This window comes from Eriocheir sinensis, unplaced genomic scaffold, assembly GCF_024679095.1.
Source record: "Eriocheir sinensis breed Jianghai 21 unplaced genomic scaffold, ASM2467909v1 Scaffold594, whole genome shotgun sequence".
Classification (NCBI taxonomy): domain Eukaryota; kingdom Metazoa; phylum Arthropoda; class Malacostraca; order Decapoda; family Varunidae; genus Eriocheir; species Eriocheir sinensis.
This window is the reverse complement of record NW_026111936.1, coordinates 233,356-259,736: the sequence shown is the minus strand read 5'-3', so window position 1 is coordinate 259,736 and position 26,381 is coordinate 233,356. Positions and strand designations below refer to the sequence as shown.

The following is a 26,381-nucleotide window of genomic DNA, read 5'->3' as shown; positions in this document are numbered from 1 at the left end:
GCGGACTTGCCCTCCGTGGCCATGGAGAAACTCTCTCAGCCATGCAAGAGTTTTCCCCGATCCCCTTGCAAACAAGGGCAGAGAGGATTGCCAGAGGAGGCTAAGCAGAATGCTTTCTCCAAGTCAGGAAGACAGCAATACCCGGCCTCTTGGCATGTGGGTGAGGAGGGTGACTACGCATGATCAGTGGCACCTCTTTGTGGAAGGTATGCAAAGAGGATGGGTGGAGTCAGCTGTTCGCCACTGTGGGCGATGGGTACCATCGTTCTGCTGTCTTCCCTAAACAGCTGAGCAGTGAGATTAGGCGCAAGGGCCAGGATCTTTGGGTTTTGGGATGGGATGAATCACTGCTGTCTTCCAGGCTTGGGGGATGCGGCTTTCTGACCAGGAGAGGTTGATAAGGTGTGTGTGGTGCTCTTGCCCTCTGAGCCAGCATGTCTCGGCATGGAACAGGAATTCCATCTGCTCCCGGGCTGTGTCGCCACCACGTTTGAGGCAGCCCTTCAGTTCCTGCATGGTGAAGGGAACGTCCAGCTGCATCAGGAGTTGTGCAGGCTTCCTCCACAAAGCTGCCCTTCCTGGTGTAGAAGTTCCTGCATCTCCCTGGTGGTGTGTGGGAGTTGGTGGGGCAAAGTGCGGTCTGCAAAGCTGGCTCCTAGTCGCTCGGCTTCTTCTTATGGGTTAGGGTGAGTTGGTGGACAAGGGCGAGGCGAGGGCGAGACAGAGCGTGGTTGGTCCACATCTCCCCCAGGGTGGAGTGTGCATCAGACCCAGAGCACCACTGGAGCCAGGCCTATTCTGTAATCGCCGCATGGTGATGCAAGCGTGTTGGCGACAGCCTGCAAATAACGCCTATTGGGGAGGTGGGGCGTTGCAGGTTTTCCTAGCTGTGTTGAGGCGGTGGTTGAGCTCCTTTTCGTTCACCATAGATCAGTGATCTCTGTGGAAGGTGCCTGAGAGCCTCATTAGTGGTATGGCCTTGCTGGCAGCCTGTTGGAAGGCGTGCGTTACGTGGCTCTCTAGCACCTCCAGGTCAGTAGTGGCAGGTGGAGTTGCAAGTGCCCTTTCTAGGCAGAGGTGAAGGCGTTCCAGTCAGCTCGCTTGATGTTGAAGCGTGGAGGAGGCAGCTGGGGTTGGGGCAAGTTGTCTAAGGCTAGGTGAGTGGTGGCGCCAAAGTGATAAGCTGGTGATGGTGGGGTGGACAGACCAGGAGGCCACAGGTCGTGGGGTGTGGAGATGAAGGAGAGGTCGAGTCGCCTGCCCCTGATGTGGAGTTGGCTGAGAGGTGTCGTTCAGTAGAGCTACTCCTCGTGCTTCTTCCAGCAGCTCTGCGATGTGTCGACCTGCTGTGTTGGGTGGAAGGGAGACTCTAGGTGAGGGTGGTGTTGAAGTCTCCCCTATGAAGGTTGGTTCTTAAGCTGGCTGCTGTGAAGAGTTCTCCCAATTCAGAGTGTAGACTGAGGTGGCGCATAGATGTTGAAGAGGGTTAGTGGAGTCGGAGTGCAGCTGAATGACCACCTTGGACTTCCACCAGTGCCGCAGTGAGGTGGTGTTGCTAGCTCCTGGCATGCTATGTGGTGTCGTACAAGAATGGCACTTTACCCACGAGAGGCCCATTTATTCTAGGCAGTAGAAAGGATTTGTAGCCTGGAATTTTGAAGGAGGTTTTGGGCAAGAGCAGTGTTTCCTGGAGCATGAAGACATCGATGTTTCCAGTTTCCATCAGTGTTGGTAGCTTGGTAGGCTCCAAGGCAGTTCCATGAAGGATGGTGATGCCTTGGGTTTTGTTTCTTGGGTTGGGGTCTGGGGTCCTGGTGCAGGCTGGCTGAGTGGGCGGTGAGGTGTCTTGTAGGTGCGTGGAAGGAGGATGACTCTGTCACGGACTCTCATCACCCGGAAGGTGATGGCTTCTGGAGCTGTCGAGGCGCTTGGAGATTAGCGTCTTCATTGCGTTCGTCACCGTCTTCTCCATGGCCTTTTCCAGGGTGTCCTGATCCACATCTTTCCCTAAGAGTTGGGCAATGCTAGTGGCTACTCCCAGGGCCAGTTGCTTCCCAAACTCTTTGAGGTCTGCTGTTGTGAACAGAGGCTCCTGAGGGTGGAAGAGGCAGGGGTGCTGTGGCAGACGGTGTTGCTGGAGTGTATGTCAATGGTGTGGGTTGTGTTGGAGGAGGCAGAGGTGGGCGTGGGCATCAGAGTGTTGCAGTCATTGGTTGGGGATGTCGGCCTGGGTTGGAGGTGGTGGTGATGGGCAATGTGAGGACTGCTGTTGTCCCCACACAAAAGTGCCTGGAGGGTGCTGGAGTAAAGCTAGTAGCTGTCTGCTGCTCCTTTACCCAGTTGACCTGGAGTTCAGCCATGCCGTGGTGGATGTGTGACAGCCTTACTGGACAGGAAGGATTCCAGGCGTGGTGGGGGCCTCCACAGTTTGGGCAGTGGTGCGTCCGTCCTCCTTGGCCTTGGCGGGTGAGACATCTCTGGGTGTCGTGCTTGCCCACTGCATACTCACGCATATTGGGTTCCTGCTGCAGAGTCGTCTGGTAGTGTCAAACTTCTGTGGCAGCGGTGGCATCGTGGGGTTCTGGCACATAGGGGCGGGTAGAACGTTCCCCAGTTGCCTAGGGTGAGAGAGCAGGATTAGCAGGCCTCTCGGTTACCAAGCGCTTGCCTTGTGTCCTCCTTGTGGCGTGAAGTCTGGCAGCGCACCGCTTCCTCTACCTGGGGATGGCGCTGGAGGATGGAGAGAGAGGAGGCGGAGCGGATATCCCATGGCGATACCTTTGGTCACCTGGGTTTTGTGGGTGAGTTTTATCACCCTGATGGAGCCCAGGATCGTGGCTGTCTCCTCAGGTGGCCAGCTGGTTTAAGTCGAGCAGAATGAGACTGAGCTTCCGTCTCGACCCATGCTTGGTTGTGTGTCTTGAGAGAGGTTCCTCGTCCTCCAGGGCTGCTCACGGCGTCGTAGCTGCAGGGAAATCGGCCTGTGCTGGTACCCTGAAAGCAGGATAGTTGGAGGTTGTTGGGGCTGAGGGAGCCCACTGTCACTGTTGGAAGGGAAGGGGAGTGGAGGCGAGGATGCAGGAGTGGAAGAAGGCATTTCCCTTCCGCTTGTTTTCTTCGCGATGAGACTAGGGTGAAACCATCATCATCTTCCTTATTTAGGTCATGCTGGGTCTTGGTAGGGTTAGAGGAAGGAGCAGGGGTTGTCATAGGGGCCGAGGCTGTGGTGGCAGGGAGTGGATGCAGAGGCAGCCTCCTGGCGGTGGAGGTGGATGTGGATGCACGGCTGGCATCACAAGCAGTGGAAGTGGGTGCTAGAGGCAGAACCACAAATGGTGGAGAGGTAGAAGCAGGGTTGTTCATCACAAGCGGTGGGAGGGAGTGCAGGTGAGGGATCACTAGCGGTGGAGGGTGGACCCACGGAGGCAAGGCGCCCGTTACATGCGGCAGGGGCTTAACAGAGGCAACCTTCTCACCTGTGGTGTCCGTGTTTTCAGATGAGTATGTGCAGCCTTGGGTCATCCCTGGGGCAGGGGGCATCAGGAAGTCCTTTGGAGGGCTGGAGTGGAAGTAGTAGTTGCTGGAAGCCCGGCAGACAAGGTGGAGAGCGGCCCGGAGAGAGAGAGAGAGAAAATTTTCACCTGTGAAACAGCAGCAAAAAAAAAAAAAAAAAATACATGCATGGGAATACAGAAACAAAACAATAGGCAGAGGTAGCACAAGCAAAATGCGTCAGGAGGTAGCCAGACGATTAAGCCTGAAAGAGTGCGTTACAGTTCTCCAAGTGGCATCATGTGCACACCCGAGTTCTGAGCACCAGTGTGTAATGCTCCAAAACCAGCCCTTCCGCCCCCCCTCTCTCTCTCTCTCTCTGCACACACACCACTCTGATAGATCAGTGGTAGAGCTCTGTACTTGAGCTGCCAGGCTTCCCACGGTCTGGCAGAGGGCGGAGATCCGAGTCTTGTTCAGCTGCAGACCCTGGATTTTTTCACTGAGAAGCAGTTACTGTGTTCCTTGTTAAGCAAAGGGATGGGGTGTGTAGAAGGTTCCAGCAGCAGTACCCAGAGATCAACTATGAACTTGCTCTGGTCTAGAAGGGAAACAGTCCAAGTGAATCAAAAGGAGAATGATGAGTTCCGATGGGCAGCATGAGCCAAGAATAAATGGGCAGCCACTATAAAATTGCCTGCTCCATGATGGACTTGGGCCAACCACCATGCCCTGAAGAAACATACTGGCGCTACAGGCGAACACGTAAAAAAAAAAAAAAAAAAAAAAAAAATATATATATATATATATATATATATATATATATATATATATATATATATATATACACATTTTACGTCGCTGCCTGTTAGCGGTGAGGCATATTCCTGGTGGAAGCCTGATATGGTCGGCCCAAGAGCTTCTTTCAGGTGGGGCCTGATGGTCAGCCCAACCCGTTCTAGCGCATGAGTGTTTATAGTCAAGCGCCATCTTGCATTGGCTCATACTGCCTTTAGGAACTCGTTCTTGATTAGCTGGACAGCTTCCTCTAAGTCTGGGTTGATGGGTGGTCTTCAGGACAGCATGTGGGTAGTTTTAAGCCACTCGGCGGTGACTGAAAAAACCAGGTAGCGTGAGGATTGATGAACCAGCGTCGGGATTCGAACCCAGCGTCGTCCATCACTTGGCAGGTGAATGTCAGGGCCAGTGCGCTACCGCCCGACTTACACTTGAAATATATATATATATATATATATATATATATATATATATATATATATATATATATATATATATATATATATATATATATACAATGCCCTCTCGAGTTTCACGCTATCAAGTTTCGTGATCCTCGAATTTAGCGCTTAGTCCTAAATTCTTACCATCATGACTTCATGTATTACCATACGCCCTGAAGTTTCACATTGCTTTGAAAGGCGGTGTAACCGTATTGGGGCTATGGACAACCGTGGTTGCCCGTATGCCCAACCAGGAGCCGAGTTGTTAGGATTGTCCTTATGAATGGAAAAGCGGTTGTGAGAAAATGCTGAGCGTGGTGGTACCTGGGTACAATGGCTGCATGTAAACAAACATGAGGCAGTGACAGTGATGGCTGAGAGTGAGGGAGCAGTGGAAGATGGCCCATCAAGAGACTTGTAAAAATGGACTGGCTGAGCTGCTTTGCTACTAGCTTGATTAACAAGATAAAGAGAACACCCGTGCTGTGGAACCACAGTCCAATCTCAGAGAATCTATGAAAATTGTAGATCTCCCAGTGTTTGTTTTCCTTTTCTTCTTCTTTTGACCTGTAATGCATGGCATGACGGTGAAAAGTAATATGTGAAAAAAAATTGCAAAGGGCATAGAAAAGCAAAATCAAGGGAAAGAAAAGGATAGAAAAACAACTAAGTTTAAAGGTGAAGTGTATAAGTGCGCATTGTTAAGTAACTAAGGGCCGCTTTCACAGCGATCACTTTGTTTGTTTTCGAGTCGTTACCAATGGTAGAGGTGATCGTACACCTAGTATTTCAGTAGAAACTGGTTGATGAGGTACGTGGCGGCTGCAGGCTGAGCGAGGTGTTGAGTAAGTGGTAAGTGCGGGGCTGAGGCTAACCCGCGGCTGCCGCACTACCCGATCGGACCAGTTTCCGCATTGAAATATCATAAGCGGCGATCGCTGCCATTGGTAGCTGATCAAACTCAAGCTCAACCATAAGCAACTAAATCTATGTTGTGAAAGTATAAAAGTGTGGAGAAGGAGGGGACCTAGAAGCAATACACAGCGTTACAGGTCAAAAAGAAGAAGAAGGTCCCACTACACTGGCGGGGTGTTGCGAGAAATATCTCCCCGATGAAATTGAGTCATTCTCACTGTCCACCATGCATGCGCACTGTGGGAATACACAGCATTAAAAGTACTAATTTGCCTGGTTTGTTCTAGTCTGTCCGCTTGTGATCTTTGTGAGCACTAGAGAAATATGAACAAGTAAACACCATGTGAACCTCTCTGCGAGCTATTTTGCATTGGCAGCTTAGCGGTTTACGTTCAATAGGCATTGAAAATCGTTATGATATTAGTGATTTCATTGACTTTTAACAAGAAAAGTTAGCAGATTATTTCATAACACACGAGAAAACTACCAGAAAAATATAGGGTTGTCAACTGTATCGCACAGGTGACTGCAAGCGACCGCCCTTGCTGGCAGAGCGACACCCACGTGGATCACAATTGTGTATTCATAACTGCCAGCCAATTGTAAAGGCAGCCCCGCCTTCAACTGCAGCAAAACAATCTGTTCTTACTTCCCATTTCTTGCCTATTGCTTGACGGTACGTATTTTGAGATAACCAAGGAGCAAAGTAAAAAAAATTAGTGATAACTAAAGAGGTAAAGTCGGAAAATGTCATTATTTTCCGCGCAATTAAAGACCAATAAAGCTTTAACATGGTTTTTCAATACCCTTGAGTTTTACGCGATCCTCGAGTTTAGCGCCATACCTTCGGAATGAAGCAAAGCGCGCAAAATTCGAGAGGTGCTAATATATATATATATATATACAGGGGGTGCCCTGATATCACGAACTTGGGATATCACCGGAACCACACTCATATGACCTGCCTTCCTCCCTCCCTCCCCCCATGGGGAGTGGTGGAGCCACCGTGGGAGCGGTGACTTGACTTCGGTAGCTAAGAGAAAGTTTTTTTTCATTCATTTCATGTTTCGACTTCGCTAACATTTATCCATTTCCTGCAAATAATGAACTTACTTATTACTCACTTCCAGAAGGAAGGAAATAAACAATAAGCGCCAATCTAGCAACAGCTGCTCTGTGGGGGCATCACGTGTTCTCTTCATCCAGTCGTCCTAATTAGCGTCTAGCTATTGCTCCTACAAGCTGTGTCTGTGCTGTGCAAGCTAGCCTTGTAGGCTGTTATTTGATTGCTGTTGTTGTTATTATAGGCAATACTCCAAAAGAACTTCCCGAAAAAGCAGTTTATTACATTTGAAAACTAAGTTAAAAAAATGTGGCTGACCGTATATACCATTATTTACATACTTTTTAAGGTTCCTAATATGCGAATTTCTGCGATATCTGGCGAGGCTTTGAACCGCCCTTATTCTCGCATATTAGGCGGCCTTACCAATATATATATATATATATATATATATATATATATATATATATATATATATATATATATATATATATATATATATATATATATATATATATATATAATTTACTGGTGATGGCAGGCTCAGCTTCCATTGATCAAGCCAAGTGAATTACACACACACTGGGCATTTTGATATGGGTGGGAAATTTTCCCTTAAATGCTAAGCCCTCCATATAAAATTATATTATCAAATATTTTTTGTATGGTTTACAAGTATAGAATTATATGTATTTCATTTTTCTTTTTTTTGTTCATGGTGGCCTGTGCATTCATTGTGCAGATGGATGTATCCTCCAGATTTTGTCAACTATGTGTGGAGGTGTGTAGATTTGGCACCCAAGTATAGTGTAACAGTTTAAAATCTCTCTCTCGAGATTGGAGAAAGTGCCTCTTCTTTAGTCTTATCAGTGGAGGACTAAGGCTGGGGTAACACCTTTCTGGTACACATTAAGCAACCAGCTGAGTATTAAGTACTGCCCGCCACATAACGATGGTAACAATTTTTTGAGCATTCATTTATAATCAGATGGCCTATAATTAATTATCTCTCTCTGACGTCCTCCCTCCCTTGCAGCATGTCCGACAAACAGCCCACGCCCCACTCAAGGCCGAGGCTCCTGCCTGCCCCGAGACCAACACGGCCCTGCAGCACTGGTGAGACACACACACACACACACACACACACACACACACACACACACACTTTTAGAGTTAATTTATTAGTCTCACTATACAAAAAAACTTTGCCTATTACACACACACACACACACGTTACAAGCAGTGCGATCCAGCCACACAACCAGTCCCACCACCACCCCCGCACCCATCTGAGTGACACCCTTGCGTCGCCGAAGACATGAATCATCCACCTGCGGCCTGGTCAAGGCCTACTTGCCGCCTTGCATTACATAAACTCCTGACCTGTTTTCTTATTTTGTGCCTCAGTACTGCAACACAGTTATGTGAGAAAAAGTGTTCTTTGCAACTCACATGACGGGGAAAATACATTAATAGTAGCAGCAGCAGCAGCAGTAGTAGTAGTAGTAGTAGTAGTAGTATACAAAAAATTATAGTAGTAGTAGTAATAGTAGTAGTAGTGGTAGTAGTAGTAGTAGTATATAGCAAATCTATGGTAGGTAGGAAGACACCTACCGAACGGGCGCAAGCCACTCCCGGTGAGGTATATATGGGAGGTGAGAAGGGAGCTGAAGCCCTCCAAAGACCCTTCCCATGTCCTCACTAACCGTTTCCCTATTGTCTCACCAACACCGGAGAGTAGTTCAGCATGCTCTCTAAAGACAGATCCTCTCTTTATCCACACCACACTACATTCACACAACATATACACCTTTTCCCAAAATTAAAATTTCAAAATGGCGCACATTCACCAAGCCTCGGAGTCCCCGACTGGGGGGGGGGACCACAAATTCCCCCAGGGAGGACTCCCCTTCTGGCTGCCGACCCGAGAGGTGTCTTGATAACTCCTCGAACCTCTTTCTTCTCAATTTCTGCAACATTCGCGGTCTTCGCTCTAATTTTCATTCTGTGGAACATCATCTCTCCTCCTCTAAGCCTCACCTTCTCTTCTTTACAGAAACACAGGTTTCTGAGGCTACTGACAGCAATCTCTACTCTGTTCCTCCTACTATCTCTATCCTAAATTTCAATCCAAAGCTGGATGTTAGCCTACATGCTGCTGACATCACTTGCTCTCGCCCACGACCTTGACTCTTCTGAATTTCCCACCATCTGGTTAAGACTGCACTGTCATTCTATTCCTACAGCCATCTGTGCTGTTGATCTCTCCCCTAACTCTCCCAACTAGGTAAAATTCTTTGACTATTTGAATTCTAAAGTGGAGCACATCTTGACCCACTTTCCCTTTGCTGAAATCTCCATCTTAGGAGATTCAATGTTCCTACACCAGCTTTGGCTTTCATCCTCTTTCACTGACCATCCTGGTGAACAAGCCTACAACTTTGCTATCCTCAACAACCTACAGCAGTTGGTCCAGCACCCTACACGTATTCCGACTGCCTTGGAATCGGCCCAACATTCTAGACCTCTTCCTTACCTCAAACCCTTCTGCTTATTCTGTCAAACTGTTCTCTCCGTTGGGCTCCTCCGATCACAATCTTATTTCTGCATCCTGTCCTGTAAACACCCTCTGGACCCACCGAAGAGGCGATGCTTCTGGCATTTTGCTTCAGCTCGGTGGGACGACCTGAGGATGTACTTTTCCGATTCCGTGGAATGATTATTGCTTCCAGGATAGAGACCCCTCTGTGTGCTCAGCGCATCACAGAGGTGATTGTCTCTGGAATGGGCATACATTCCTCGTTCTTTCTCTACTCCTCACGCAAAAAGCCTTGGTTTAATCACGCTTGTTCTCGTGCTGTCAATGATAGAGAGGTAGCTCACAAAGGTACCAGAGCGTTCAAACTAATGCTAATTATGAACTTTACATTTCTGCCCGAAATCGTGCCAAATCTATTCTCCGACTAACCAAAATTCTTTCATTAATAGAAAATGTCAAACCTTGCTTTCTCTAACTCTTCCCGTGACTTCTGCATCTAGCAAAACATCTCCTCCAACTTCACTTCTTCATCTTTCCCTCCACTCCTCAGTCCTGGCAACACTGCCGTCTCATCTATCTCTAAGGCTGAACTCTTCTCAAACTTTTTCTAAAACTCCACTCTGGATGATTCTGGGCATATTCCTCCTACTCATCCCCCTCTGACTCCTTTTATGCCTGTTATAAAGATTCTTCAAAATGATGTTTCTATGCCCTCTCTAGCCTCAATCCTCAGAAGGCTTATGGACCTGATGGAGTGCCTCCTATTGTCCTTAAAACTGTGCCTCCGTGCTGTCACCCTGCCTGGTCAAACTCTTTCGCCTCTGCCTGTCAACATCTACCTTTCCTTCTTGCTGGAGTATGCCTTCATTACAGCCTGTACCTAAGAAGGTGACCGCTCCAATCCTCAAACTACCGTCCTATTGCTTTACTTTCTTGTCTATCTAAAGCTTTTGAATCAATCCTTAACGGAAGATTCAAAAGCACCTTTCCACGTCTGACCTTCTATCTGATACCCAGTATGGGTTCCACAGGGGCGTTCTACTGCTGATTTTCTAGCCTTCTTAACTGACTCCTGATAATCCTTTCAGCCGTTTCGGTGAAACTTTTGCTATTGCTGGACATATCAAAAGCTTTTGATAGGGTCTGGCACAAATCTTTGCTTTCTAAACTACCCTCCTACGGTTTCTATCCTTCTCTCTGTACCTTTATCTCCAGTTTCCTCTCTGACCGTTCTATTTCTGCCGTGGTAGACGGTCACTGTTCTTCCCCTAAATCTATTAACAGTGGTGTCCCACAGGGTTCTGTCCTATCTCCCACTCTTTTCTGTTGTTCATTGATGATCTTCTTTCCAAAACGAACTGTCCTATCCATTCCTACGCCGATGATTCCACTCTGCATTACTCAACTTCTTTTAATAGAAGACCCACCCTTCAGGAACTTAACAACTCAAGGCTGGAGACTGCAGAACGCTTAGCCTCAGACCTTACTATTATTTCCGATTGGGGCAAGAAGAACCTAGTGTCCTTCAACGCCTCAAAAACACAGTTTCTCCACCTATCCACTCGACACAATCTTCCAAACAACTATCCCCTATTCTTTGACAACACCCAGCTATCACCTTCCTCAACACTAAACATTCTCGGTCTATCCTTAACTCAAAATCTCAACTGGAAACTTCATATCTCATCTCTTACTAAATCAGCTTTCTCGAGGCTGGGCGTTCTGTACCGTCTCCGCCAGTTCTTCTCCCCTGCACAGTTGCTGTCCATATACAGGGGCCTTGTCCGCCCTCGTATGGAGTATGCATCTCATGTGTGGGGGGGCTCCACTCACACAGCTCTTCTGGACAGAGTGGCTCTTCGGGAGTATGCATCTCATGTGTGGGGGGGCTCCACTCACACAGCTCTTCTGGACAGAGTGGCTCTTCGTCTCATCAGCTCTCCTCCTCATACTGATAGTCTTCTACCTCTTAAATTCCGCCGCAATGTTGCCTCTCTTTCTATCTTCTATCGATATTTCCACGCTGACTGCTCTTCTGAACTTGCTAACTGCATGCCTCCCCCCCCCTCCCGCGGCCCCGCTGCACTCGACTTTCTACTCATGCTCATCCCTATACTGTCCAAACCCCTTATGCAAGAGTTAACCAGCATCTTCACTCTTTCATCCCTCACGCTGGTAAACTCTGGAACACTCTTCCTTCATCTGTATTTCCTCCTGCCTACGACTTAAACTCTTTAAAGAGGAGGGTATCAGGACACCTCTCCTCCCGAAGGGCTGCCAGATGCTACGATCCCTGATTTTCCATCCCTCTTTGCTTAAAACATTTTATATCACTTGATTTCAATTAGTTTATTTTTGTTCAAAGAACAGAATGTCATATGGAGCTCATCCTAACTAATCCTTTTACAAAAAATTCAGATTCATTAACTTTCTGCTTTCAAACACTCGAGAATTATTTTATTAGAAAATTTCCCCTTGGTATAAAGAGTGAAGAGGAGCAAAATTACTACTGATTTATATATTCATGAACATGTACTCAGATGTATTTATATTTTAAGCGATACTTTGCCAGAGAATTAGCCCAATAGTTGAGCACAAACAGATTTTCATTTCTGGTCAAATATATTCCAGAAGGACGATTGAGTGGGTAGTCTACATCAATGATGCAAATGACTCTTCTGCAAGAATCAAATACCTGAAAGTAAAAAATATTTAAATTAAACTCAAAACAAGAGAAAACTTGAAATAATTGAATTATTAAGCCAATATGCAAATCTGTAACATAAACTAACATAATTGTGTCCTAAGATTTTACTATGCCAGGCATTATACACCACTAATTACTGATCTCTGAAGGGACACTGAATAGCTTGTATACTCATACATACACATTTTTCAGGAGTAATTTACACCAACAAAACTGAAAACTTCATTTATGTTATGAACTTTGGCAAATTTCAGTGTTTTTAGCTAACCTGGATTCTGTGATTGCGACTGTCAGCAACATAAATGTTGCCATCAGGGTCACAAGTGATTCCCGAGGGATCTACCATACACCCGGGAGATGTTCCTGCGCTGCCAAATGTATTCAGCAAACATCCGGTGGTGTAGTTCACTTCATACACACAGTTCAACCCTGGAAGTCCAATTACTGATAAAACTATTCCTTTACTGATGCATTATTCATAAACCTGGAAGGTGCCTAATCAACTCCCCTTTTTATGATATGAAAGTGACCTGTAATCTGTTCAAATTGTGTTCCTTTGGCACTTTGGCAGCATTTGTTAGGACTTTCCTGATTAGCTGGATCCCTCTCTTGCTGTCATGAATGTAGTTGTCAGTTACTCATGCTCCTGTGATACTTGTTTCTATACATATTTATGTAATCTCACCTCATGCAAGATTGACAATTTTGGTTTTCATTAATAGTCTCAGCAGTGATTGTAAAACAGCAACTGTCATTGCCATTACCATTTGCCAGAGCTATTGAATCAGGTAAAATAAACCATTTTACCTTAGAAAGAAAATTCCCAAGCATGAAATGGTGTAACCAAATTATGGATAAATTGCAATATAAGTAAAAACTGATTATATCTTTAAGAGCATTGTTCCCCTTAACATTCTTGGCCTTTTCTGGACTAAAAATCTCTCACCTCATGCTAAATCTGATTCCTCAAGGTTAGGTATTATGCATTGTCTTTTTCCTTCACATATTCTACCAAAATGCCCTTGTATGGAGGATGCATCTCATGTGTGTGTGTGGGGGGGTGTACCATTGCTGTCTCGATAATACAAGGCCTGACAGCTTGCTGGATTCTTTGATGATGAGTCATCCAAGTAAGGCCGAGTGTGTCCAAATAAAATGTTATTTTTTGTGTGTTTTAATGCATATTTTAGTGTTAAATATATTTTTTCTGTGATAAATAAAGGTTTTCCAACATCAATATCTTCTAAACATCATCAAATTCCTCCATCCCTATACTATTACAGACAACTCAAGTCACCTGTTATCTGGCAACTACAAGTTAGGTACTATAGAGCAGTGCTGTCCAAACTTGTTCACCTGTTGTACCCTTTATTACCTTCTTCTACTGTTACGTACCCCCCATGGCTGATTAAACTCAATAATATTATATTGTATTTATATTATATTATATTATATTTAGGTACACGTACATTATGCATCCTTCCTAGGTACCCGTCAGGGGCCGTCCATCCCTCCCTCTCTCTTTTCATTCATAGAACATGGGAAGTTTCTGCTGTGTATGTGTGTGTATGTGTGCGTGTGTGTGTTCATCGTCTTTTCACGTCCTTTGATCTATGCTGCATATCCCCAGGGGTACGTGGAACCCAGTTTGGACAACACTGCAGAGTGGTGAATCTCGGTCTCATTTCGAAGACATTTATTATAAACGTAAACTATATCATTGCTATTATACGATTATATCTTCTTAAAAATATAACGACAAAATGTACCATGTTAACACAGAGTTCCATGTGGCCATTTTATGAGTAAATAGTTTGTCCCAGGAACGAGATGGTAGAAAGAGGATTGTAGCAGCCCCCTCACTCGTAGTTGCCAGATAGCAGGGGACTGAGTTGCCTAGTATCAGGATGGAGGATCGGCTTGTTGAATATAGTAGTAATTGTAACGACAGCGCTATGAATGTCAAAAAGAGATATTTAGAAACTGTGACAAATCAAACTAATAGGAGTACCCAGTTATGACTCAATTTATTTATATATTTTTTGTGTGAATATTTCTCCCTCTCCTTATACTATATCTTATTTAATTCCTCTTTGTTATGTCTAATTTGATAATGTTTATAAGATAGTAATGTTGGAAAACCTTCATTTATCAGAATTTTTTTTTTCACAGATATGCATTAAAAAAAATAGTTGGAGAGCGCGGATGACTCATAATTTGAGCTGTCGGGCCTTGTATTATCAAGACGGCAATGGGTGTATACACAGTCCTTTGAGACAAAGTAGAGTCAAAAGCTTTTAGTCTCATCACCTCCCCTCTTAGGAAGTCTTCTACTCTGCCAAAAGGTTGCCTCTCATCCTATCTTCTACAACTTTTCATGGTAACTGTTTTGAACTGTTAATTGCAGCTCTGCTGCACAATATACTATAGCTCACCTCTTTATTGTTGAAATCTCTTATGCAAAAGTTAACCAGCATTCTTTTATCTTTATTTATTGTTACACTCTGGAACAGCCATCCTTCATCTGTATTTCCCCCTTCCTAACACTTATAATGCTTACAAGGAGTGAGCATCAAGGTCTCTGAACAAATATGTGAGATTTTCCTCTTTGAGTGAACAGTGCTCAACACTTTCACGCACACCCTCCCATTTGATTTTCTCGTCCAAAACGCACACCTAACTGGCTACACTGAGCGTGCGGTATAATTTTTTCAAAACTCGCTTATCGAATCTTTTGCTCCGTTCACTTTTATGAAACTACATACATTCCACTGTAAATTGTAAGCTCTTTCATATGGAAAGAAAAAAAAATAATGTTTGTTTCATATTTTACCAAGATATCATGAGTTGAAGTGACGCGAACCGAATTCTGAAATAAAAAAACTCACATTTTCACATAGGAGTAAAAATATAACAAATTGTGTTCTATAACAAAAGAAGCGGACATTTATGAGCTAATTAGTGCAACAAACCGAATTTTGATACACCAATTAAAACGGTCATAAATTTGAAGAAAAAAAAAGAATTTTTTTTTTTCAAAAAATGTTCACTTTTTTCCACTTATCTCCATAACTGTTATAGTTTTTTATGGTTTCATCTTAAAGAACAGATCATTACCTATACAATGGTAGTTTCAGATTTCTTATATGACTTATAGTTGAGGAGTTAGGCTTTAAAGAATAAAAATATTGAACCCTGCCCCCCGCCACACACTAACAAGTCCGCGACCGCTAGAGAGTCAACTTTATAGACATTTTCTGTTTTGTCACCCAGGAAAATTTCTCAGCAAGAAGGGTCTATCAGCTTACCTCAAGCCGACATGTGCTAGCCTGTCTACAGTAGGAGTAAGACCTGTCAAAAGTTGCCAAGGCTCTTGAGGAATACTTAGTTTGAATGGGCTATAGTACTAATAACTCTGAAACAACACATACTGCAAATTAAAATATTATGAGAATTACAGAATTTTTGGTGAATTTTTTTGTCCCCGTGACGCGACAGTCGTGTCAATCTTAAGCCGTGCTTTTTGACCAGACAATTACAGTGACACGTATGTCGCATCCACGTGCGCTAAAGTGTTAATGAGCCTTTTTTTTTTTTTTTTTTTTGCCTTTATTATAAAAATAAGGAGTAAGACCTGTCAAAAGTTACCAAGGCTCTTGAGGAATACTTAGTTTGAATGGGCTATAGTACTAATAACTCTGAAACAACACATACTGCAAATTAAAATATTATGACATAAGAACTGGAACATAAGAACATAATCAGCAAGCGGCTGGTAGTCATGTTTTAATACAAGTCCCTTAACAGTTAAGAGAGGCGGTTTGCTAACAATGACAACATGGTACTCACCTAAATCTCCCACATAAACCTTGTCCTTGTAGCATGCCATGAACCTGGGCTTGCTGAGCTCTGCTCGGAGAGGCTGGAGACCTAGTGATACTCTTACTCTTGACAACTCATACTCCAGCTCAGGGCACAGGGTGACAATGACTAATGCCAGCCAAGGTAGCTGTTTCCACTGTCATCAGCTTTCCGTCTTCAGACAAACACAGTCCTACAAAAGAATGATAAATAACAATGTTGGTATTGGTTGGCACCATTATAATCCCCCTATGCCTGAACAAGATGGAGGAGATTCATATCTTTCTACCACATTTATGGTTCCCTACAATATAATGTGGGTAGCATAAGTAAGGGATGGTGCTACTATACATATTTTCAGCCACATGGCTGCATATCCATCAATAAACTACTACTCATTATTATTGCTGTTGCTGCTGTCTATTACTATTATTATTATTATTATTATTATCATTATTATCATCCTCTTTAGATGTGTGTTAGAAAAATTCTTGGCTCAGTATACTGCACAGTAAATATATGATTAAATAAATGACTAAAAAATCTCATTCTTCACTTACCATAAGGTTTCTGAAGGAGTTCTTTCCCGAATACCTTCAGATAATTTCCTTTAGCATCAAACACTGCTATGAAGTTGAAGCAGATGACAGCAATGGAGCCATCCTCGAGTTCTACCAATGGAGGGTCGGATGGAATGACATGGATGGTCCAGCGGTTGATGGGACCTCCATTCTCATCAAGACGCAGCACACGGTCATTAAATGTGTCCGACACTAAGATGACCCCTGCAATACAGCAAATTACCATCATCAAACAATCAATCAATGGGAGCATGCGGAAGGCGCGTGCACGCCCACCCTACGGCACCAAGCCAGGAGGTCCCTCCGGGCAAGTCTCCATGCAAGCCCCCTTCCAATTCTGAGTACCTCCCGGCAGGATCTGTTGACTTGTTCAAGCCATGAACTCTGTGGGCGTCCCCTTGGCCTCCTCCACTCAGGATTGCCTCTTACAGAGACAGCCCGATGAGCAGGATCAGCTTATAGGTAACGTGCCACGGCCCGTATATGCAGGTAATATATGTCGAATCAGTCTCACGGAGTAGTTGCCGGTTTGACACAGAGTCATTCCAGTGATATCCCATGATTCTGCGTTGACATTTATTACCAGAGCTATCAATCCGCCTCTCGAAGTCCCCATTTAGTGTCGTGTCTTACAACCATAAAGTAAGACAGGACTTGAAGGGACTTGAAGATCCGGATCTTTGTCCTTCGCACAGGTATCGACAACGCCATATAGCCCATATACTCAGAAGGGTACTGTAGTTAGCATAGCATCTAATGTTTCATTTTTCATCTTAGTCATGCAGATCCTATCATTAGTTTGTCATCCGTCAAGAGTGATAGAGACATTTGTATGGGAACCTATTGAGTCACTGAATTCATGATCCTACTCACTGCCTCTGCTCTGTTACACTGTAAATAGTTATAAACACAATGATATCAAAGTTCAAGCATAAAAAAAAAGCAGATGAGAAAAAATAACAATTTGTTAGGAATTCGGAAGGGAGGCGTTCTGTGAGTTGTTAACACTGCCTTTCGCACACAATAATGAGTCACGCGGCACTCAGTCGCTCACAGTCATTCATGGGAGAGGGTGCGGAAAGAAAGTAGCTAGTTATTCTTCATCACTCAAACTATTTCATATGGATGAAAATCATATTGGCTTATCAAGAAAGCATTTTCTTTAATATGGATTAATGTCGTAGGCTAAGCATGAAAAAGGAAAGCATTTTCTTTTATATGGATTAATGTTATTGGCTAAGCATGAAAAAGGAAAGCATTTTCTTTTATATCCCATTGAGTCCTGAAGACATCATGATGACGCTACTTATCTCGCAATTTCCAAAGTTCGCGGGTTTTTTTATACAATTACTATCTGAAAGTATGGATTGTAAGTAAACATGCATTCATAGTGAAATAAACTATTTTGTTTCATATTTCACTCACAAACGTCATGGGATATCAGTTTGAAGTGATTCCCTTCAGTAGTTTTCTCTCGGGTCTCAATGGGATATGGATTAATGTTGTAGGCTAAGCATGAAAAAGGAAAGCATTTTCTTTTATATGGATTAATGTCGTAGGCCAAGCATGAAAAAGGAAAGCATTTTCTTTTATATGGATTAATGTCGTAGGCTAAGCATGAAAAAGGAAAGCATTTTCTTTGATATGGATCAATGACGTAGGCCAAGCATGAAAGAAGAAAGTATTTTCTTTGATATGGATCAAAGCCATAGGTTAAGCATGAAAGAAGAAAGTATTTTCTTTGATATGGATCAAAGCCATAGGTTAAGCATGAAAGAGGAAAGTATTTTCTTTGATGTGGATCAAAGCCATAGGTTAAGCATGAAAGAAGAAAGTATTTTCTTTGATATGGATCAAAGCCATAGGTTAAGCATGAAAGAAGAAAGTATTTTCTTTGATATGGATCAAAGCCATAGGTTAAGCATGAAAGAAGAAAGTATTTTCTTTGATATGGATCAAAGCCATAGGTTAAGCATGAAAGAAGAAAGTATTTTCTTTGATATGGATCAAAGCCATAGGTTAAGCATGAAAGAAGAAAGCATTTTCTTTGATATGGGCCATAGGTTAAGCATGAAAGAAGAAAGTATTTTCTTTGATATGGATCAAAGCCATAGGTTAAGCATGAAAGAAGAAAGTATTTTCTTTGATATGGATCAAAGCCATAGGTTAAGCATGAAAGAAGAAAGCATTTTCTTTGATATGGATCAAAGCCATAGGTTAAGCATGAAAGAAGAAAGTATTTTCTTTGATATGGATCAAAGCCATAGGTTAAGCATGAAAGAAGAAAGTATTTTCTTTGATATGGATCAAAGCCATAGGTTAAGCATGAAAGAGGAAAGCATTTTCTTTGATATGGATCAAAGCCATAGGTTAAGCATGAAAGAGGAAAGCATTTTCTTTGATATGGATCAAAGCCATAGGTTAAGCATGAAAGAAGAAAGCATTTTCTTTGATATGGATCAAAGCCATAGGTTAAGCATGAAAGAGGTAAGCATTTTCTTTGATATGGATCAAAGCCATAGGTTAAGCATGAAAGAGGAAAGCATTTTCTTTGATATGGATCAAAGCCATAGGTTAAGCATGAAAGAAGAAAGCATTTTCTTTGATATAGATCAAAGCCATAGGTTAAGCATGAAAGAGGAAAGTATTTTCTTTGATATGGATCAAAGCCATAGGTTAAGCATGAAAGAGGAAAGCATTTTCTTTGATATAGATCAAAGCCATAGGTTAAGCATGAAAGAAGAAAGCATTTTCTTTGATATGGATCAAAGCCATAGGTTAAGCATGAAAGAGGAAAGTATTTTCTTTGATATGGATCAAAGCCATAGGTTAAGCATGAAAGAGGAAAGCATTTTCTTTGATATGGATCAAAGCCATAGGTTAAGCATGAAAGAAGAAAGCATTTTCTTTGATATGGATCAAAGCCATAGGTTAAGCATGAAAGAGGAAAGCATTTTCTTTTATATGGATCAATTACACAGGATAAGCATGAAAAGCTACGCTATTTTATTTCCAACTGATTAGAATAAAGTAACCAAAAAAAAAGAAAAATAGTCTCAGTGAAGCCCTGTGGCAGTTCAAAATACCTTGTGCAAGCTCATTTTTCAGTGGCATGCAGATATCTACCTGGAATGCTCCATAATCCCAACTGGTCGATCCAAGGCATATGGACTTGTGATGGAAGTTGAATATAGCAAATGGCCTTCCACTCTATTGAACGACATCGTCTTGACCACGAAATTCACAGGTGTGCGTTCTGTGAACAAAAAAGGAAAAAAGTTACAATCAGTAAGGAGTACAGAGTTTACTGGAAAGTCTAAAAGAGATTTTATATATATTTCAAATGCCCTCTTCATTTGCAGAAACTTCCCACAATCTTTACTCATCTACTGGCCACTACTCTCCCTCCACCTTCATTCATCACAAATTCAAAATGCTTCATCCATCACTTCTTTATCAACTCATTCCTTTTCACAAGTGACCCATTACTCCCCTTTACCTTGCAAGTGACTCACCCATTTCTTGTTTCTTTATAAATGAGCACTTAGGTTTGTCTGAATTTGTATCACTGGCCTTGTGCTTACAAATATATTTAATAATACTTTGTACCTTGCTTCCTAACAAGGTTGGGGTTAAATTTTTTGTTTTATGCACGTCATTCATTTCACACTCAAGCCATTTATCAGTCCCAATTATACAACCACAGATACAATAACATACAAGCATTCTTTCAATAACAAGTATTCTTGAAACATTTTCTGGGTACATACTCACCACTCAGACTCTTTTTCTGCTTCAGCTTATCTTTACACGGGAAGGTCTTGTCATTGGTGATGGTAACTGTCAGATCCTTCATGATTACTGTCTTGTCATCTGAACAGTCTTCTAATTTCTTTGGATGATCCTGCAATGAATTGATACCTTCAGATATTTAGCAAGAGGCTAAGGCTACGAAGGCTAAGAAGAAACTCCACACAAACAACCTCAACTTAATCTTCTCTATAAATGTATGTATAGCTTATACTTAAATGCATTTAGCTGGGTACAATAGTGAGATAAGCAAGGAATAAGCCCATACACCGGACGGGTAGATCCCAAATAAGTGTCATTGGGGTGGTGTCCCCAAGAAGCAGTCTCTATGACTGATGCTGCTAAAGATGCAAGTGGATGCTAATCCAACCCTAACAGCAAGGAGACAAGGAACTAAATCCCTTGCTGTTAGGAATTTGGGGTATGGTGGTGTAAGTGACCTTGTCATGTTGCCTTAACCCCTTTGCTACCGACTCCGTGATCCCCACGCTTCCCACCCCCCTCTCCTGCACAGAGTTTTTCGCGTGCTTCTCCTAATTCCATGGGGGTAGATTATATTTATCCTTACACCCATATTTAGTCCTTATGTATTTTTTTCACGTGTTCTGATAGTTTTGTTCACGAGATGTATACTATTTAAATCAAAAGTCCAAAGCACTCATGTCATTCCTTGGTACATCAGGATGAACACCAGAAAAATCCTCAATTAAGGCAGGAACAATGCCAGGACGATGATCAGCAAAGGGATCGCCTCACTGTCATTCTCTGCCCCTCCAGGACCACATCAAGGTCCTGGGAGTGACTGTGGACCAAAGCCTGCTCTTCGACCTCCACGTCCGAGCTGTTGCCCGCCAGGCCTCCCTGCGAGTCTCTGCCCTGCGAAGAGTAGCGAGATCCCTCGACCCACGGGGCATCCTCACTCTCTTCAAGGCACAGATACTACGGTGCCCTGTGCTGGATGGCGAGTGCTGCAACCCACATGCAGAGGCTCGACGCAGTGCAGCAACGAGCACTGCGTCTGGTGGAGGCCAGCGAGCACCTGGAGGAGGAGTCTGCCACTGTGACATCGCTGGAGCACCACCGTGATGTCTCAGCACTGGTGTTCCCCACTGGTGTTCCCCCACTGGGGTTCCCCACCTCAGCAGCTTGAGGCTCCCTCCACGCGCTGCTCAGAGGTTCACCCGGACTACACTCTCCGGTGACCAGCTCGTGGGGGTGCCTCGATCACATTCCAGGCAGCACCAGCGCACTTATACAGCCAGGACCACACGCCTGTGGAACATGTTCACGGCAGCCACTCCCCAAGTGGAGAACATGAGTACGCAGCAGGTGAAGCTGGCTGCTCACAGGTGGCGTGAGGGACACCCAAGTGCGCTAGTGCTATAAACTATAAATATAAAGTGACAAACTGACATTATTCTATATTGTTTTTACATGTTTTTTCTTTACTTATTTGTATTTTGTATTTGTATGCTTCTATGTTTCAACATTCGACAATTCAATTTGTCCCATACACAGGCTCTTAGAATAATTATACAGAAAAAGTGTAATTTTGAGCCTCCTTTTTTTGTAAAAAAAAAAAAAAAAAAAAAAAAAAAAAAGTCTTCATCCGCGTCACTTATGAAGCCTTCTGATTGAGTTTCATTATCATCTGACCCTTGCAAGTCACCTTCATGTCATATTGCGCTCAGAATCACTATCGGACAGAGAAAGGGACGCCATGACGCGACACGTGTCAATCACACACTGCCCGCCACCACCCCCAGGCTTCACATCGTACCCCCTAAGGCAGACGTCCCTAATGTCCTTGAAACACAAGGTGCCAACTAGTCAGTTTGTCACTGCTTCATAAAATCCATACAAGCCGAAAAAATGAAGTTCTGTGTATCGTCAATGAACAATGATGTACGCGTGTACTTCATCGGTTCCTTAGCCAAAATTTTATATTAAGTACTATGGTACACCATCGATAATGAAGGGGTTAAGGTGAAACAGGTTATAAAGAAGCAAACTACTTGATCTTTAATGGTCATTTAGAGAATGCTTTTGAAAAGGCTGGTTGTGAAATATTTTAACTCACACCGCCAAGGTCATCAAATCCAGGTTTCAGGACTGTGGAACTGGGTGGATTCCTGATTGGCCTGGGAATGCATCAGATTTGTAACCAATAGAAAACCTCTGGGCAATATTAAAATCCAAGATAAGGGAATCAGACATGTCAACAATCTCAAAATTGGAAGCAGAACTGCAGCGAGCATGGGAGGTGCTCAACTCAGCTACTCTGAGAAACCTTTCAGAAAGCATTCCACAGGGGTTAAATGAGGTGATTAAGAGGAAAGGCTTCCTAACAAAGTATTAGAGAAAGGATTGGTCAGTATCCAGCATAAATTTGATATTATTTCATGATGTAGTGTTGTGGTTATATGATTATTCTGCCAGCAAAGTGAGCCTTCAATAACTGTACAGTGCCTGATAATATGTGCTTGATGCCACTTAGCAGACACATTTTTCAAGCAGACTTTTGAGTAGTCCAGTCCGCTTGTTCACTACTGGATGGATTTGTTAAATACAAAATTACAGATCTGTTTTGACTCTGACCTTTACTTTCAATTATGCTGTGTCCTTTATTTTTTGTTTGTTTTCATAGCTGGGTGATGCTTTCTACAAGGAAGGGTGGCAGGCCCCGTCCAACCAATGCAGATCAGGGATTGGACTGACTGCTATCCACTGGTAAGAACAAAGAACTCCTGAAGATGAACTTACCAACCAGCCCAAGAGAGATCAACATAACGTTTTTAAATCATAATGAATTACCCATAGCAGACCCAAAGAACTTTCTAATACCAAGTAAAAAATACAGGTCTTTGGGAGTAATTACAGAAATTAGTTAAACATTGTCTTCACCTTAGTAAGACTTGCCAAAATCTTAGGGAAGCCATTTTGGGCAGACTCCTCAAGATCATCTGGATGACGACGGCAGATATCTGAAAAGAGATTATTTGATTGGGTGAAGTCATAATGTACTTCCCGATGATAGTGATATAAACTACCTTCTATTAACTTACATATCCTTCTGAGTTTGTTTCATTATTTCTTTTCTCCAGGGACTAATTTTTAGTTTCATTGACCCCTTCATTTCAAAAGATATAGGCATTTAATATTCGAGCTGGTAAAACAATAAGTAAGTTTATTGAGTGGTCATTCCTCCATCATCTTATGAATGCCATCCAGCTCAATGTCACTTTTTATTGCACATAATTCTATTTGTTTATTTATTTAATTTTTTAGAGCAAGGAAACCAGCGAAAGTGCAACAAACAAATGCAGCCGCAAAAAAGCCCACTAAGACGCTGCTCTGACAAAAGTTAACTCTTGCATAAGGGAGATGGATACTCTTATGCAGGGCTGTGGGAAGGGGAGCAGCACGCAATTAGCATTTTTTTTTTTTTTTCTTTTTACATCGCGGCCTATTGCGGCGGTAGGCTTTCTCCCGGTGGGGCTTGATGGTCGACCCAAGGCTTCTTCCTGGTGGGGCCTGATGGTCGGCCCAGCCCATTCTGGCACCATCTTGCATTGGCTCATGCTGCCCTCCCAGAGCTCATCTTTAATCCTAGAATCTAGAGTCCGGGTTGATAGGTGGTCTTCTGGACAGCATGTGGGTAGTTTTAAGCCACTCGGCGGCGGCTGAAAAATCCCAGCTTGGTGGCACTGGGCGGGAATTCAACTCACGTCTTCCTGAACGCGGCGCCGTCACTCTGTCGACTCAGCCACCCCCTCAGAAGAGCATCAAAATGTCAATAGAGGATAGAAAGAGAAGCAACATATTGTGGCGGAATTTAACCCCTTGACTGTGGATTGACTACAAGAAGGCATCACCAATCTACAGGGATGGAATAAAAAGTGGCTGCTACAATTCAATGAAGAAAAAGCCATGCACCCAGGAAGGGGATATCCAGCATACCAGTACCACATAATTATGAAACACTCCACTATTCACCAGAGGCAGAGAAAGACCTGGGAGTATATGTTACCAGGCTACCAGCGAAAGCCAAATCCATGCTGATCGCAGCGGATGGGTTAAGAGGAAGGAGAATGCTAACAAGAAAAGGTGAGTTGTTGACACAAGAACCTTTGACCCCACTCTATCTACTAGAGCTGCGTGTGTGGAGCCCCCCCACACATGAGATGCATACTCCATATAAGGGCAGACAAGGCCCCTTTACCTGGACAGCATCTGAGAGGGGGAAAGAATTGATGGAGAGGATACAAAACGCCAAGCCTCAAGAAAGCTGATTAAGCGAAAGAAGAAATATGAAGTTTCCAGTAAAGATTTTGAGTCAAGGATAGACCGAGAATGTTTGCTGTAGAAGAAGGTGATAGCTGTGTGTTATGCGGGATAGGTGTTTGGAAGATTGTGTTCAGCTGACAGGTAGAAAAACCAAGTTTTCAGGAATTGAATGACACCTTTCTCCTGCCCCATTTGGAAGTGATAGCAAGATCTGAGGTTCAGCCTAGAATCATTAATTGCTGTAGGGAGGGTCTTCTGTTAAAAAAAAGATGTTTAGTAATGCAGAGTCACCAATGTAGGAGTGGTTTGTTTAGGATCATTAACCCGTGGGCTTCGGCTATGGGAAAGCCGAGAAGTGGCCGAGAAACAGCAAAATTACACTGCATTTTGAGACTAAGAAAAGAGCATGGAACGTACATCAGAGTACTCCTCTCATAGCCATAAAGCTGTTAAAAATATTTACTTTTACTCAAACTCAATTCTTTTTAGGTGGTGTTTGTTTCAATTCTTTTTAGGTAGTGTTTGTAATATCATAAATCTAGTATCATTATGCCCATATATATACAAATCATCTTACATTACTTGGGCAATCAATGACAATTTTTCTTTGTGAAATGGCATTGAAAACTAGCTAAGTGACCCTTCTTCCCAAGATAGTTAAGAGAAAATTAAAATTCTAGTATTAATAGGCATTGAAACGCCCTGCTGCAAACAGGACAATGCACGCACCCAACATCTCCACAAAACGTGGAATCAGTATGTTTCTTGGCTAGTAGGAGGTAATGTAATTATTGTGTTTCATTAAGAATACTTCATTCCAAAAAGTCACTAATATTTTTAGCATTCTTTTTCTTGGACTAAACATTGAAATACGTTCATATTTTTTAAGATAACTGTGTCCATGCGCCGGAAGCCAGCACCAAATAACAACACATGTTCTTGCACATATGGTTGAAGGCCTGACTTGCATGACATTCTTCAATCTGGGTGTGGGTGTGTCATGCCCCGAGAGCATATTTTTCTATTTTTCCTACACGTCCTCTGCGTGTACAGGTAACTCTCGAGAGGTCGTTCTTGAGAGGTAAATCAAAAAAAATGTAAATCAAACAAGAGGTAGGTTTCTGTCGAAAAATAAATACCGTATTTTTCAGCGTATAGCGCGCACCTTTTTCTCAAAAAAATGCCTGAAAGTTTAGCCCTGCGCCTTGTACGCCGAATGTACAAATTTTTAATGATTTTTTTCTTCTTTGGGGTGTTTTTAATGGTCTGTTTTTTGTCTTATCCAATAACAACGGCAAACTTTCCTTTATCATTGTATATAATCCTTCATAGTCCGTAGCTGTCTTATAATATGTTACCATAGAATACAGGGCGATCTAATAACTACCATACTAAAATCGATGGAGGATTGCCCATGCCTTGCTGTTATCCCGTTTTTCCGTTGGGCGCCATTTGTATGATCTTGATCTTGATGTCACAGGTGGCTTGATTGTATGACTAAGGAGCAGTACAAGCTACATAAAAAATAATATTGGAAAAAAATATCCATGTGTTCATTATTAATTATTAATATTAGTGAGAATGATGGGGTAAATATGATATCAGAAACTGTATATCATGAGTCTTGTACGAGGAGATATTTCGCGCAATACCAGCCAGGCCGCCATTTGCATTGTTTACAAACCACACAACCACACCCATACAACAAACAGCTGCATGCCGCGTGTCACCAGAAACGTGTGAATTGTGTCTTGCCTAGTTCTCTGTCATAACCTACGAGTGATGGTGGGAATAATATGCTTATTCACTTCATTCAGTGGAGAGAGAGAGAGAGAGAGAGAGAGAGAGAGAGAGAGAGAGAGAGAGAGAGAGAGAGAGAGAGAGA

At 43.1% G+C, this 26,381-nt stretch overlaps 2 protein-coding genes and 1 long non-coding RNA gene across 5 annotated transcripts in view; 1 reads left to right on the top strand and 2 right to left on the bottom strand.

The window, feature by feature from the left end:
* Positions 1-11,753: 11,753 nt before the first annotated feature.
* LOC126993267 (E3 ubiquitin-protein ligase TRIM71-like) lies at positions 11,754-15,947 on the bottom strand. The gene is made up of 3 exons (XM_050852222.1): positions 15,807-15,947; positions 12,226-12,386; positions 11,754-11,945 (listed from the first exon to the last, which is right to left on the bottom strand). The coding sequence occupies exons 1-3, from the start codon at positions 15,844-15,846 to the stop codon at positions 11,787-11,789; spliced, it is 360 nt and encodes a 119-aa protein (XP_050708179.1). The 5' UTR covers positions 15,847-15,947; the 3' UTR covers positions 11,754-11,786.
* Positions 15,948-18,337: 2,390 nt separating this feature from the next.
* LOC126993266 (uncharacterized) lies at positions 18,338-19,323 on the top strand. The gene is made up of 3 exons (XR_007747574.1): positions 18,338-18,462; positions 18,718-18,819; positions 19,228-19,323. It is a non-coding gene; the product is annotated as an uncharacterized LOC126993266 (long non-coding RNA).
* Positions 19,324-19,346: 23 nt separating this feature from the next.
* The window catches only part of LOC126993265 (uncharacterized), a 28,180-nt gene continuing 21,145 nt past the window's right edge, over positions 19,347-26,381 (bottom strand). For all 3 annotated transcript variants that reach the window (XM_050852219.1, XM_050852221.1, XM_050852220.1), the window contains exons 12-14: positions 23,114-23,193; positions 20,174-20,303; positions 19,347-19,655 (exon numbers count right to left, since the gene is read on the bottom strand). In XM_050852219.1, the coding sequence (XP_050708176.1) occupies positions 19,522-19,655; positions 20,174-20,303; positions 23,114-23,193 (344 nt within the window). In that variant the 3' untranslated portion in view covers positions 19,347-19,521. The remainder of the gene's footprint in view (positions 19,656-20,173; positions 20,304-23,113; positions 23,194-26,381) is intronic.

What these genes read in the sequence shown, in the direction of transcription:
- LOC126993267 (XM_050852222.1), bottom strand. Translation starts at nt 15,846, where the DNA reads ATGGCATGCTACAAGGACAAGGTTTATGTGGGAGATTTAG. An exon ending in GGTTTATGTGGGAGATTTAG is followed by an intron (nt 12,387 to 15,806) that starts GTGAGTACCATG and finishes TTGGACTTCCAG; the next exon opens with GGTTGAACTGTGTGTATGAA. An exon ending in GTCGCAATCACAGAATCCAG is followed by an intron (nt 11,946 to 12,225) that starts GTTAGCTAAAAA and finishes TTTTACTTTCAG; the next exon opens with GTATTTGATTCTTGCAGAAG.